General features: G+C 47.6%; 2 protein-coding genes across 3 annotated transcripts in view; one reads left to right on the top strand and one right to left on the bottom strand.

The window, feature by feature from the left end:
- Positions 1-1,513, bottom strand: part of LOC118773348 (zinc transporter ZIP11) — a 92,501-nt gene extending 90,988 nt beyond the window's left edge. For both annotated transcript variants that reach the window (XM_036522244.1, XM_036522253.1), the window contains exons 1-2: positions 1,474-1,513; positions 507-624 (exon numbers count right to left, since the gene is read on the bottom strand). In XM_036522244.1, coding sequence (XP_036378137.1) covers positions 507-614 — 108 coding nt within the window. In that variant the 5' untranslated portion in view covers positions 615-624; positions 1,474-1,513. The remainder of the gene's footprint in view (positions 1-506; positions 625-1,473) is intronic.
- Positions 1,514-6,779: 5,266 nt separating this feature from the next.
- LOC118779964 (somatostatin receptor type 5) lies at positions 6,780-7,817 on the top strand. The gene has a single exon (XM_036532329.1). The coding sequence runs from the start codon at positions 6,780-6,782 to the stop codon at positions 7,815-7,817; it is 1,038 nt and encodes a 345-aa protein (XP_036388222.1).
- Positions 7,818-13,425: the final 5,608 nt, after the last annotated feature.

Below are 13,425 nucleotides of genomic sequence, written 5' to 3'. Positions count from 1 at the left end.
AAAGATAAATAAAGCTGGCTGCCTTAGCCCTGCTGAGGCGTCCTGCAGCTGTGAGGCTGTAACACAGACTGTAATGCAGACTGCCTGTTACAGTGCTGTAATGTAGACTGCGTGCTGTAATGTAGACTGCCTGTTACAGTGCTGTAATGCAGACTGCCTATTACAGTGCTGTAATGCAGACTGCCTGTTACAGTGCTGTAATGTAGACTGCCTGTTACAGTGCTGTAATGCAGACTGCCTATTACAGTGCTGTAATGCAGACTGCCTGTTACAGTGCTGTAATGTAGACTGCGTGCTGTAATGTAGACTGCCTGTTACAGTGCTGTAATGCAGACTGCCTTGTATCTTTAAAAAGTACCCTCTCAGGACAGCAGAGGCAACCCATAAATACTGTTCCTGTCACACACTCTCACAGAAGAAGAGAGAATAGCTATACAACACCAGCACAGGATATCTTCTAGACCCCAGGAATTTTGAGGTGGCCAGCCGTTGCTTGAGTGCCGTACCTGTCCGCTGGAGAAGATGAAGACCAAGGCAGCTCCCACGGCCGTCAGACCCCAGGTGAACAGCGTCCCGAGCAAGGCCTGGATCACAGGGCTGTAGCCGGCGAGCATGGCTCTCACCCTACCCCAGAGAAGCGCGTCAGTATCCGGCAGTTTAAAGCACACATGGGCGTGATTCACTTTTTATTTGTTTAAGTCTACCTGAACAGAAGCCGTTATTTGCATTTAGCTACTCACCCTGCCCAAACAGCCAGTTTGGTAACTGGTCTATCCAGCTACATGATTTAGCTCCTAACGTTAAAAATGTAAATTTAGACAAGTTTTACCATTATGATCACGCAGAGCATACTTCCAAACCAGTTTTCACTCTCCTTAAAGTGAGCCGAACTGGCTGCACGCAACGCTGCGACCCACCTTCTCTTCACAAACGACACATTTGGCTAAAAGGATCGGATTTAGCGTTACTTAAGTTACTAATTCTGTCGCAGCTGTAACTGAAACTACAGTCATGTTGAGCGATGGGAGAATTCAACTTCACAGCTGGTGTGCTAATGATTAGGTGTTTTGCTAGTCGCTGTAACTGCGCTACAGGTAAAACTTGTGTTGTTAGCGACTTATATTCGTTCAATCGTTATTACGGTGAATATACATTGTTGACATGTCCGAAAAGAAAAGAAAAAAGAAGAGAGAAGCTGTATCGCAAGTTACACATAGTTTACATAAGTTACCATCTAGTAATACATAGGGTTTACTGCTGATACACAGCCAGACTAGCTAGCTTGTTAGCCATAGTAATGTTAGCTAATTCTAAGTAGATAGCTAGTCTAACGAGCTCACATCTGTAGCCAGTTAATATATTATCTTCGAATTATGCAAATATCCATACAAAAATTACACTTTTAGAGAAAAGGGCGAATAACTCTACATTATATTTAAGTTTTAATTCATTTCTATGAGCGTAGTCACTTACTGCAAAAGTCCAGCGGCTCTATTTACTTCCGTGATCCTTGTACACGTGTCTCTACACCTTGGCATATCATTGGCTAAAATTCTGGACATATCGTTGACTGAAATTCTCGGCATTTGATTGGCTGATAGTCTCGGCGTCTCATGTGCTGAAATTCTCGGCATTTCATTGGCTGAGCAGCTCTATGGGTTCGGAACACGTGTTCGGTGGCACGTCGTCGTTTCAAACCCGCATTTTGGCACTCAGATGGACCGGAGCTTTCAGCGAGTTACCGAAACCCAAAGAACCAATTCAAACCAGCTTTACTGGCATGACCACACGGATGCGCAGTACTAACATAGCCATTTCATAAATATGAGAACAAAACAACAGAAAATATGCACACATACACAAAGACACATACATATATTTATTTACAGCTTATTAGAGCTGAATAGAGCTCATTATTTGACAGCGACATTATCAGCGACAGATCCCTTCAGGTTAGAGCTCGGCTCGGTCTTCGCGGCAGTAGCTGTCACCCTGTGGCGGTGTGTGACTGCGGTAGGCTACCTTACCGCAAAGCAAACCAATCAGCTGTAAAACTCGATAATTATATGAAAATCTGTAATCATGTGAAGCCTTAACTGCCTCGGGACTGTTATTTCAATGAGCGAGTTGTGGAGCGTCCAGGTGTTTGTAAGGGGTTTTTATGATAAAGAGCCCTACAGTTCATCTGCTGTTTTGCTTACAGAATGGAAAAAAATGTTGATTTTAACTATTATAGCTTATTTAAATGGCGGTTTAAAAACACGGATCATTTCTGCATTTGCGAGGGCAGAATGTCTCCGCTGCCTACGTATTATTTGATTATAGTCTCATCCAGAGGTAATGTTCGGTGCCATTTCCCTGTTTTCCTTCAGGTAAAGTGTCTCTGCGGTGGACTCCTGTCTGGATGATTGTGGAAAGATCTCTCCAGCGGTGATTTTTCTGACAGCACGGTGCTGTCATGTCTTTGTGTTAATGTGCCAGAAGGCTCTGTTAGGATGGCATTTGCAGTAAAAGTCATTGTTTTTTACGCAGAGGGGGGCGCTCAGTCTCACCGCTACCGCGCCTTTGTCCTTCACTCTAAAAAGTAACATTTGCTCAAAGTCACAACTTATATGTAAGTGCCAGAGCACTTTGAATGCCCCCAAAGTCTCCAAATGGCAAGCTTTTTTCACAGCCCTAAAGGCAAAACTCATTATCATTTGTTCTAGTTCTGTGAACATGGATACGTGAATTGATTTGATTGTAGATCTGTGCGTGTGGAAATGTGAATTTAATGAGGCCAACGATCAGGAGGAGAGTAACCCTGCGCTCATCCATTTCCAACGGGCGCTGGGCGACACTGAGCGACACTGAGCGCCAGTCGCCACGTCGCCCGGTGTCGCCCGGTGTCGCCCAGCGCCCATGGGAGATGCATGAGTTCCGGCCGCTTTGTCGCTTGTTGTCGCTGCCGGTGTGAGCGCAGTAACAGCTCTTACATCTCCATCAGATGCTGCCATGCGCGTCCCGGTCAACGGCGTCACAGACAGACTGCCTCGGCGCATGCGCAGTGATCGTTGAACGCCCAGAACCGCAGACGGTCACGCGTGCTCTGGAGTAAGGCGGAGTCCGCGGTCTCTGACGTCACTGGAAAGGACATCCCCTTGAACTCCAGCTGCTCTCTCACTCACACACGTTTCTACGTTTCCAGCGGCCCGTGTAAAAGGCGAGCCACCGGCAGTGTCACAGAACTACCATCAGCTGGGAAGTATTTTGTCTTCAAAAAAAACTATTTTATTTCAAATCTGCTTTTCATAAATGTTATATATAATGTATTATGGATTTTTATTTCCCTTTATTTTTGTATTAATCTCATGGGTTTTTTTGTTTTGTTTTGTTTTTTACTGTGTGTTTTAATGTCCCAATTTTTGAATGAAGGGTTGTGAACAAGAAGAGAATGACATGGACAGCATGATAATTACACTGTTCCTGGAACAGGCATACATTTAAAATAATAAACCAACTACTGAAGGAAATCATCATCCAGGCAGACTTATTTCCCAGTCTTTAAAATTGCCATGTTTTGAAAATTTTGGGTGCTGGTTGATTTTAAATGTGGTCAAATGGACAAGTCTGAATCAGTGGTGGGATTTTATTATTTGGCCCCCCTTCTGCAGGAGGTCTCATTCTGCCAGCCTGCATCTACGAATCACACAGGACACTTCTGACAGTCACAAGAACTGTCAGGATATCTGGTCTATTCTATGCAGTCATCCAAAGTCCCACGCTACAGTGTCAACGCTGTCATTATCAGTGTGGTTCAGACGTTTAATTCCTCCGCAGTTAATTACAGCTCTTCACAGGTGGCATTAAAGTTTCTGAAAAGAATTTAAAGTTCTCTTAATTGTTTTTAAGCGCTAATTGGTTTACCAGTAGAATATATAATGGAATATCTGAAAATATATGAGGCTGAACGTGCCCTCTGGTTCCTTGAGATATGTTCTCCACATTCCCAAATTTTTTAAGGAGCTGGGGAGGCCAGCTTCTGTGTTCATGCCCCTACTGTCAGGCAGCACAGGGTAGGACACAGTCGCAGACCCCAAAAAGACGCGAGGGCAGAGAAAAAACACACGGCAGAATCAAAAAACCAGAATACAGGCAGGGTCAAAAACCAGGGAGGCAGTCCGTGGGCAAATCCAAAACGGGATAGTCAGAACGGGCAGGGTCAGACAACAGGAAGGCACGATCAGGCAAACTAAGCAAAGCGGCAGGCAAACAACGGAGTCAAAAACGGGCAGGTCGAAATCACAAGAATAGCGAGTAAAGAAAACGCGGGGACGAAACAGGCAAAAAACACTGAGACGAACTAGCAATGACTGCACAGCGAGCAGGGTATATATATGGACAGACCGACGAGGGGATGAGATGCAGGTGCGCAGGTAATCAGGCGGAGACAGGGCGGAGAGAAGGGCCGGGCAGAAACACAAGGCGAAAAAAGGAAAAAAAAACCAAAAGCGCAGGGCTAGGAGGCGGGAGTACTGACACCTACATTGTGGAACAAAGCAGATAAGAGAGACATCATTCATAGAAAAGTTTAAAACTCAGGTAAATATGCACCTTTTTACAATGGCTTGTACATAATTTGCTCCAGGTATTTTTCTTAATTCTTATTTTTTATTATTCATATTTAAATAATTCATTTTATCAGGCATTATGTTCTTGTTTTATCTCTTATTTTTATCTGTTATTGGTTACTTTATAATTGTTTAGTCCCTGTATGTATTTTAGGCTGCAGATGGTTGTATGAAAGGTGCTTCATATATGAAGTTATCTGAAGTTCAGTTTACTTCTGGATTAGGTTACTATGTTGTGGCTGTGCTTATAATTAAGACCAGTTCATTCAGCGGAAAAACTTTTAAACCTGATTTATGCCATTTTCAAAGACAGAAATTGGTGGCGAATGTTATTACCTGATTCCAAAATTAAATCTTGTTCATTTTTGTTGATTAGTAAGTATTTTCCGTTTATTGCTGCCTGTTAACAAGACCACAGAGTCTCTCCCAGTCTGGAAGAGGATGAAACAGCTCTGTCCACCTCCGCTGGACACCTGGTCATGCTCTGCTCCAGAGCTGCTGCTGTAGTGTTTGTGAGAGTCTGTAACGTGATAACCACCCTGCCCTCAGCCACACAGACGCTCTCTGGAGAAACCGCTGCGACTGCAGCTGGCTTCCTCAGGAGACTCTGAGCGGGAACAGGGTCATCCTTTCCTGGCTCTATTGGAGTGATATAGAGAAACCTTCCTAAGGAAACACTCCTCTGGGACCACTTTAACTAGCAGCTTAATCATGTACCCAGACTACAAAGGCATTTTCACAGTTACAGAAGACCACAAACGTCACGACTCAGGCAAGGACTCAGTCGCAGACCACGGGAGCTTTGGTTCCAGACGGGTTTATTTAAAACACTAGGCAAGATTGCAAACAGTAACAGGCAGGGTCGAAACCAGAAAGGCAGTCCGTGGGCAGATCCAGGATCAGAAAACAGGAACAGGCAGGTCGAAACATGGGAACAGCACACTGATGAAAACCGGCGGGGATGAAACAGGTGAAAATGCACACTGCTACGAACTAGCATCAGGACAGGGACACGCAGGGAAGATATAGGGCAGGGCTGACGAGGGGATGGGAAGCAGGTGTGCAGGCAATCAGGCGGGCGGAGACCGGGCGAGGAGCAGGGCAGGGCTAGAACACAAGGAAAACAAAAGCACATGGACAGGGAAAAACAAAAACACCACAGCTAAGGGGGCGGAGCACTGACAATAAAAGAGACCGAGTATCAGGAGGGTGTGGACTGGAGTCTCAGGCAGTAGGATCCCTGCTCCCTCTCCTCCACATTCTGTGGTGCTGTATGGGTGAATCCAGGAGGCTGTCCTGCTCCAGGATTTCACTGCAGCCGTATGCCCCCTGCCCGTGGACGCCTGCGGACGGCGGCGCGTGTTTGAGTGGAACCGACTGGCTCCTGATGGCCTGGAATATTCCAGCGATGCGCACAAGAGGAAGAACAGAACCGAGTGATCAATCACCGGCCTTTATCTAAAGCATTCCTGGAATGGGGCGCTCCACCACTGTGACAGAACAAAACAACAAAGCACAAAGTCTGCACAAACAAGTTAAAAAGGAAAAAAAGCTACTTTAACATTTTACACCCCCCCCCAGTCTGTCAGAGACTGGCTACGAGGCTGGTGACACCCACCTCGCTGGAGGGAGACGAGACGGGGGAGTGGGGGCGGAGAGAGCACTTTGAGGAGAATGTTTAGTTATGAAAACAAAAGTATTGTAACAGATGGGACCATGTGCACCTTGGAAACCGCATGAGGTCAGCCCCCCAAGAAGCAGAGCTGCTCTTATCAGAGCAAGGCCAGCACAGGGAGAGGAGCCAGCCACTCACAGACCACAGACCTCACTGCATATGCAGACGCTTCACCTGAAGGACCTAGTAACACGGCTTAAGAAGAAAAGACTCTTTAACGATCATCTGTGCAAATCTCTAGCCTTTTTCTTATTCTCTTGAGTTTTTAGGAGTGTTTTTTGGTGAATTTCTGCCAGGGCAGGGCTGCAGGGAAGAGAGGAGATGGAGGCAATGCGGTGCTCTTTTCACATGGACACGCTTCAGAGCAAGGAGAAACACTGAACTCTGAAATTACATCCTGTTTGGATCCATATTTTTTGTATCAGAGGTGATCTTTTAGACTGTGGCTTTTGTTGCTTTTGTTTAAACGGGGTTTGGAGTTCTCACCAGTGGAAATGGATTCTCCATTCACACCAGAGGTTTTTCTCAGTGCTGTGTCTTCCTCCGAAGCCCCCGGCAGTCTCTCAGAACAGGAGCAGGAGCCAGGGGTCCTGGCCTTCAGCGTGCTGATGGCGGTGCTCTACCTGCTGGTCTGCGTGGTGGGTCTGTCCGGGAACGCCCTGGTGATTGTAGCCATTCTCAAGCTGGACAGGATGGAGTCGGCCACCACCGTTTACATCCTCAACCTGGCGCTGGCGGACGGGCTCTTCATGGTGGGCCTGCCCTTCATCGCCATGCAGAACTTCCAGAACCGCTGGGCTTTCGGAGACCTGGCCTGCAAGCTGGTCATGGTGCTTGACGGCATCAACCAGTTCACCAGCGTCTTCTGCCTGACGGTGATGAGCGTGGACCGCTACCTGGCGCTGGTCAGTCCCCTCCGCTTCGCTAGGTGGCGCTCTCCGCGGCGGGCGAAGGTGATCAGCGCGTGCCTGTGGGCGCTGTCCCTGCTGCCGGTGCTGCCCATGGCGCTCCGGTTCTCTGCAGAAAGCGGGCTGTGCACGGTGGACTCCCACGTCTCCTTCCACAGCTGGTGGCTGGTCTTCCTCACGTACACCTTCATCCTGGGCTTCGCGCTGCCCTTCGCGGTGATGATCACGGCGTACGCGGCGCTGGTGCTGACCCTCCGCACGCGCCGCGGAAGCTTCCAGAGCCGTGACAGCGAGCGGCAGGAGCGGCAGGTCACCCGCATGGTGGTGTCGGTGGTGCTGGTGTTCGCCGCCTGCTGGCTGCCCTTCTACGTCTTCAACTTCTGCGCCTTGCATCGCTGGGACCTGGTGTTCAGCTTCGCCAAGGCCTTCGAGCTCGTGGTGCTGTTCTCGTACGCGTGGAGCTGCGCCAACCCCATCCTGTACGCCTGCCTTTCCGGAACGTTCCGCGCCCACTTCCGCACCCTGCTGTGCCCCAAACAGGGGTCTGCGGGGGGGCCCCCCGAACCCCCCACTGAGGGGTGCGACCTGCAAGGGGTCAGCGGGGGGCACAGCAGTGCCGTGTAGCCCGAGCCGGGACAGAGCCCAGCACGCTGACGCAGGTGACTCTCATGCACGCACCATGTCCCGCGCCACACTGCGGCGGATCATCAAAAGCCTGTCTGTCACTGTGAACATGGAGACGCTCTGTGCAGCACACTGGACTCAATTTTCTGCTTGTCTACCTGCTTTTGTGTGTGTGTGTGTGTGTGTCTGTGAGAATGTGTGTATGAGTGTGAGTGTGTGTGTGTGTCTGTGAGACTGTGTGTATGTGTGTGTGTGTCTGTGAGAATGTGTGTATGTGTGTGAGTGTGTGTGTGTCTGTGAGAATGTGTGTATGTGTGTGTGGTTGTGTGTGTGAGTGTCTGTGAGAATGTGTGTATGTGTGTGTGTGTGTGTGTGTGAGTGTGTGAGTGTGTGTGTGAGTGTGTGTGTGAGTGTGTGAGTGTGTGTGTGTGAGTGTGTGTGTGAGTGTGTGAGTGTGGGTGTGTGTGTGTGTGTGTGTGTGTGTGTGTGTGTGTGCGTGGGGGGGGGGGGGGTGTCTCTGCAGCCTCTGCTTCCAGATCACTGATCATTGGTCTTCAGCATGACTGATAAACAGGTGGCACAGTGTGGCTGTGGGGGGGGGGGACAGCCTGGACACAAACAATGAACATCAGCTGAAGAAACACTGCCCTGACACCAGCTTTACTCTCCAGCTTTACTCAGCATTTACTCTCCAGCTTTACTCTACAGTTACTCTCCAGCTTTACTCAGCATTTACTCTCCAGCTTTACTCAGCAGTTACTCTCCAGCTTTACTCTGCAGTTACTCTCCAGCTTTACTCTGCAGTTACTCTGTATTTACTCTGCATTTGCTCTGCAGCGGGAGCAGTGCAGGAAAGCACTGCCTCTGCCGTCTGCTTTGCTGCGCAGTCTCCTGCAGTAGCTTCAGGGGCCGGTAAAGGAAGGGCTTTCTCACACGCTGCAGCTGCCAAACACACTGTGTACATTCAGATGATGTCACTGTTGTCATGGCAGTCTGCTGTTGTGTTCTTTTTTAATGAGAACAGTGATACCAGAACACTGAAGAAGCTGATCTCTGATTTAAATGAATAAGTAAAACAGAACAGGTTAACTGTACAATCAGAGAGAATATTACAGCAATGCCGATGATCTGCACATAGATTGTTGTGTACACGTGGTATATATAAAAGTAGGTTCAGAGTATTAATAATTTCATGCTAATGTATCTCGCTGTAAACTCTCCAGTGTAATGCTGTCGGATCATACACACCTGTAACACATCCTTTCTCTGTTCTGTTATGTTTCTGATGTATGAAATATTCTACTTAAAAATGGAAACAAGCTGTGTGATGTGAAATACATATACCATTTATTTTACACGTTCAGTAAACAATGGAGCGTTTATACCGCAAATGTTCTCCGTTCTTTTTGACTATTTTCTCTGTTCTTGAATGGCTTGCATTGCTTTGCATCCAGAGCTGAATGGTTGCGGTGAAAATGAAGACATTCAGGTCTCTGTTACTATCGTGGTGTTATTGCCTCTTACTCTATGCCGCCCTGGTGGAAAATGAAGACAGTCAGGTCTCTGTTACTATCGTGGTGTTATTGCCTCTTACTCTATGCCACCCAGGTGGAAAATGAAGACATTCAGGTCTCTGTTACTATTGTGGTGTTATTGCCTCTTACTCTATGCCGCCCTGGTGGAAAATGAAGACATTCAGGTCTCTGTTACTATCGTGGTGTTATTGCCTCTTACTCTATGCCGCCCAGGTGGAAAATGAAGAGACAAAATGACAGTGGATCCACAGAAAGCGCGTGCTCTCACTCCACACCAGTGTCGTCTGCGTGCCACACTCCTCCACCGCCCAAACTGCAGTATCTGTTTTCAGCCTAGGCAACAGAATCATGGTAAATATGGTTGCCAAGTGAAACAACTTTCTTTCATCACATTTGGTGTGAATTTTATGTGCTGAGGAAATAAAGAATTAGAAGAGAGAGAGGGGGAGAGACAGAGACAGAAGGAGCATGGATCTGCAAGTGATTACTGCGCATGACTTTTGTACAGTCTGAGGTGACATCAGTTCTGGCATAATTTCTGGCAGCAGTGTTGATATAAAAACATTTATTGGACAAAATAAAAAATATTTAAAAGTATCTCAAATTGATCAGAAGTTCCAAAAAATAAGATAGTAAATGTGAGTGATTGGATGCCTCTGTAAATTTTGGCCATATTTTCAGTTTCAGATTCAGGGCTTAATAAACGTAAGGCTTCCAGTCACATTATCCGTTTCTCCTGAGGAGGAGTTGCAGCATCACCATAGCAACAGAAGGCATGGGGTCATCGGAACCTTTACACGTTCCGTTCTGATACTTAAATACTTTGCTTGCTTTAAGAGTATATTAATATTTTTACCTGCTCATTTCAAGCTCAGACAGGTGCAGTCAGGCCACTCATATCTAAAACAGGGGAGCAGCCAATATAATAGCAGCCTTTTGGCACCGACACAGATTAATGTGTCACTGCAAACAAATAAAGATAAAAAACATTGAATAAATATGTACAAAATCAATAAACGTGAATAATGTGCACGCAAAGTGGGGAGAGCTGTCAGACAGAGGAAATGAGCCCCAGAAGCCAGACTCAGACAACGGGCCTCCGGTCCCCCGAGACTCCGTCTGACTGTTAATTACAGCATAATTCAGTCTGATAGAAAGCATTGACCTCTTTCTGCATGACTGTGAATGTAGTAGATTGAAAGCAATGGAGGCACGCGTTGCCCCTCTGAGGTGATCGGAAATGTCCCAGTCCTTCAGGGCAATGTTTACATTCGAGTAGCATAAGGAGAATTCACAGGCAGAACTTATTTTAAATTAGATAAATTCAAAATGAAATCAGTTTTTACCCTCCTGCAAGACAGTGCTCCTCTCCACTCATACAGGATGAACGAGTATTGTGAATCACAAAGAATTAACGAGTACTGTGAATCACACAGGATGAATGAGTACTGTGAATCACAAAGGGTGAACGAGTACTGTGAATCATACAGGATGAATGAGTACTGTGAATCACAAACTGTGAAGGAGTACTGTGGATCACATAGGAACAACGAGTATTGTGAATCGCACAGGATGAATGAGTACTATGAACCACACAGGGTGAATGAGTGAAGTGAAGACTTCCCGCCATTACAGATGACCAGATGGCCACACTTGAAATACCCTGTCAGGGCCCCCGCCCCCTAGCTGTTGTTTTTGTTTTTCCCTGTCCATGTGCTTTTTGTTTTTCCTTGTGTTCTAGCCCTGCCCACGCTCTCCGCCCTGTCTCCGCCCACCTGATTGTCTCCACCTGCCTGCCTGCACACCTGCTTCCCATCACCTAATCAGCCCAGCCCTATATCTACTCTGCTTGTCTCTGTCTTGTTTGCCAGATCGTTTCAGTGTTTCTGCCTGTCTCGTTTCCCGCCTGTTTCCCTGTTTGGATTTTGCTGGTTTTTGCCTCGCCTGTTCCTCGACTTCGTTTTTGCCTGCCCTTCTGTCCTGATTGCCTGATCTGCCTGCCTTCAAGGTTTGACCCTGCCTGTTTCGGTTTTGATCCCTGTTTTGCCCTTGGACTGCCTACCTGGTATTTTGACCCTGCCTGTTTTTGGACTGCCTGCTTGTTTGACAATTCTGTTAATAAACGCCTGGAATTGGAGCACTTATGGTCCGCGTCTGAGTCCGTGCCTGAGTCCTGACATACCCAGTAAATTACTACAGACTCTAGGGAGAACTGATGGAAATTACTTACTTATCACTGCAGAGCAATCCCTTGATTTATTCATACACACATACTTGAAGAGCACTGATTGGTCAGAGCTGCTGTGTTTTAATGTTCAGCTCAGAGAGTAAGTGGCATCAGAGCGCCGATGGATTCTTCAGCAGCACAGAAGTGCAGAACAAATCAACCCTCAAAATATCAGTTTTTAATTAGCACATGTACTGTCCCTGAAACTCCAGGGGTGTTACCTACTCAGTCACACACCCAATCCAGCTTCACAAACACCAACCTACAGACACGCCGATCCTCCAATGAGCGCCCACTCAGCTGCAGTATGATGTGTAACAGACACACCGATCCTCCAATGAGCGCCCACTCCGCCGGAGTATGATGTGTAACAGACATGCCGATCCTCCAATGAGCCCGCCCACTCCGCTGGAGTATGATGTGTAACAGACACGCTGATCCTCCAATGAGCGCCCACTCCGCTGGAGTATGATGTGTAACAGACACGCCGATCCTCCAATGAGCCCGCCCACTCCGCCGGAGTATGATGTGTATGATGTGTAACAGACACGCCGATCCTCCAATGAGCCCGCCCACTCCGCCGGAGTATGATGTGTATGATGTGTAACAGACAGGCCGATCCTCCAATGAGCGCCCACTCCGCTGGAGTATGATGTGTAACAGACACGCCGATCCTCCAATGAGCCCGCCCACTCCGCCGGAGTATGATGTGTATGATGTGTAACAGACACGCCGATCCTCCAATGAGCCCGCCCACTCCGCCGGAGTATGATGTGTATGATGTGTAACAGACACGCCGATCCTCCAATGAGCCCGCCCACTCCGCTGGAGTATGATGTGTAACAGACACGCCGATCCTCCAATGAGCCCGCCCACTCCGCCGGAGTATGATGTGTATGATGTGTAACAGACACGCCGATCCTCCAATGAGCCCGCCCACTCCGCCGGAGTATGATGTGTATGATGTGTAACAGACACGCAGATCCTCCAATGAGCGCCCACTCCGCTGCAGTGTGATGTGTAACAGACACGCCGATCCTCCAATGAGCGCCCACTCCGCCGGAGTATGATGTGTAACAGACACGCCGATCCTCCAATGAGCGCCCACTCCGCCGGAGTATGATGTGTAACAGACACGCCGATCCTCCAATGAGCGCCCACTCCGCCGGAGTATGATGTGTAACAGACACGCCGATCCTCCAATGAGCGCCCACTCCGCTGGAGTGTGTTGTGTGACTTGCAGTGCGAAAAAGAGCTGTTGACTGAGTACTAATGCATCAATCAGCCAGCAGCCGGTGACTCTGACACTGGGGTGCGTAAAAGGGGAAGAAGCATTAAAAATCTCCAAGGTTTCTGTTCCACTTCCGTCTGTTCTGACCACTGAAGCAGCACCTGTAATATAGCCCCTATCAGACTACATGTGAAAACGAACCCTGTATTTAAAGCAGCTCAGCTTCCTGCTCTGTGTTGTCCAGTTCTGAGAGGGTGAGAGATCTGAAAAGCTGAGGACAAACCAGTCCCACAGACCTCAGAGATAACCAGGCTGTTATAAAGTGTGTTATAGAGGTGAGCTTACCAGGGAAAGGCACTTTATAAAGCTAAGATAACAGAGAGAGGGACTCTATAAAGGTAAGATAACCAGGAAATGGTGTGCTATGAAGGTAAGATTATCATGGAAATGTGTCATAAAAAGGTAAGATAACCAGGGAAAGGTATTCTATAAAGATAAGATTACCAGGGGAAGGTGTACTATAAAGGTAGGACAACCAGAGAAAGGTATGCTAAGGTGACATCTATGACAGCAACAATTCCCACTCCAGCTTCCACCACAAACAGCACTAGACAA

Source organism: Megalops cyprinoides, chromosome 1, assembly GCF_013368585.1.
Source record: "Megalops cyprinoides isolate fMegCyp1 chromosome 1, fMegCyp1.pri, whole genome shotgun sequence".
Lineage (NCBI taxonomy): Eukaryota > Metazoa > Chordata > Actinopteri > Elopiformes > Megalopidae > Megalops > Megalops cyprinoides.
This window is presented reverse-complemented; position numbering and strand designations above follow the sequence as displayed.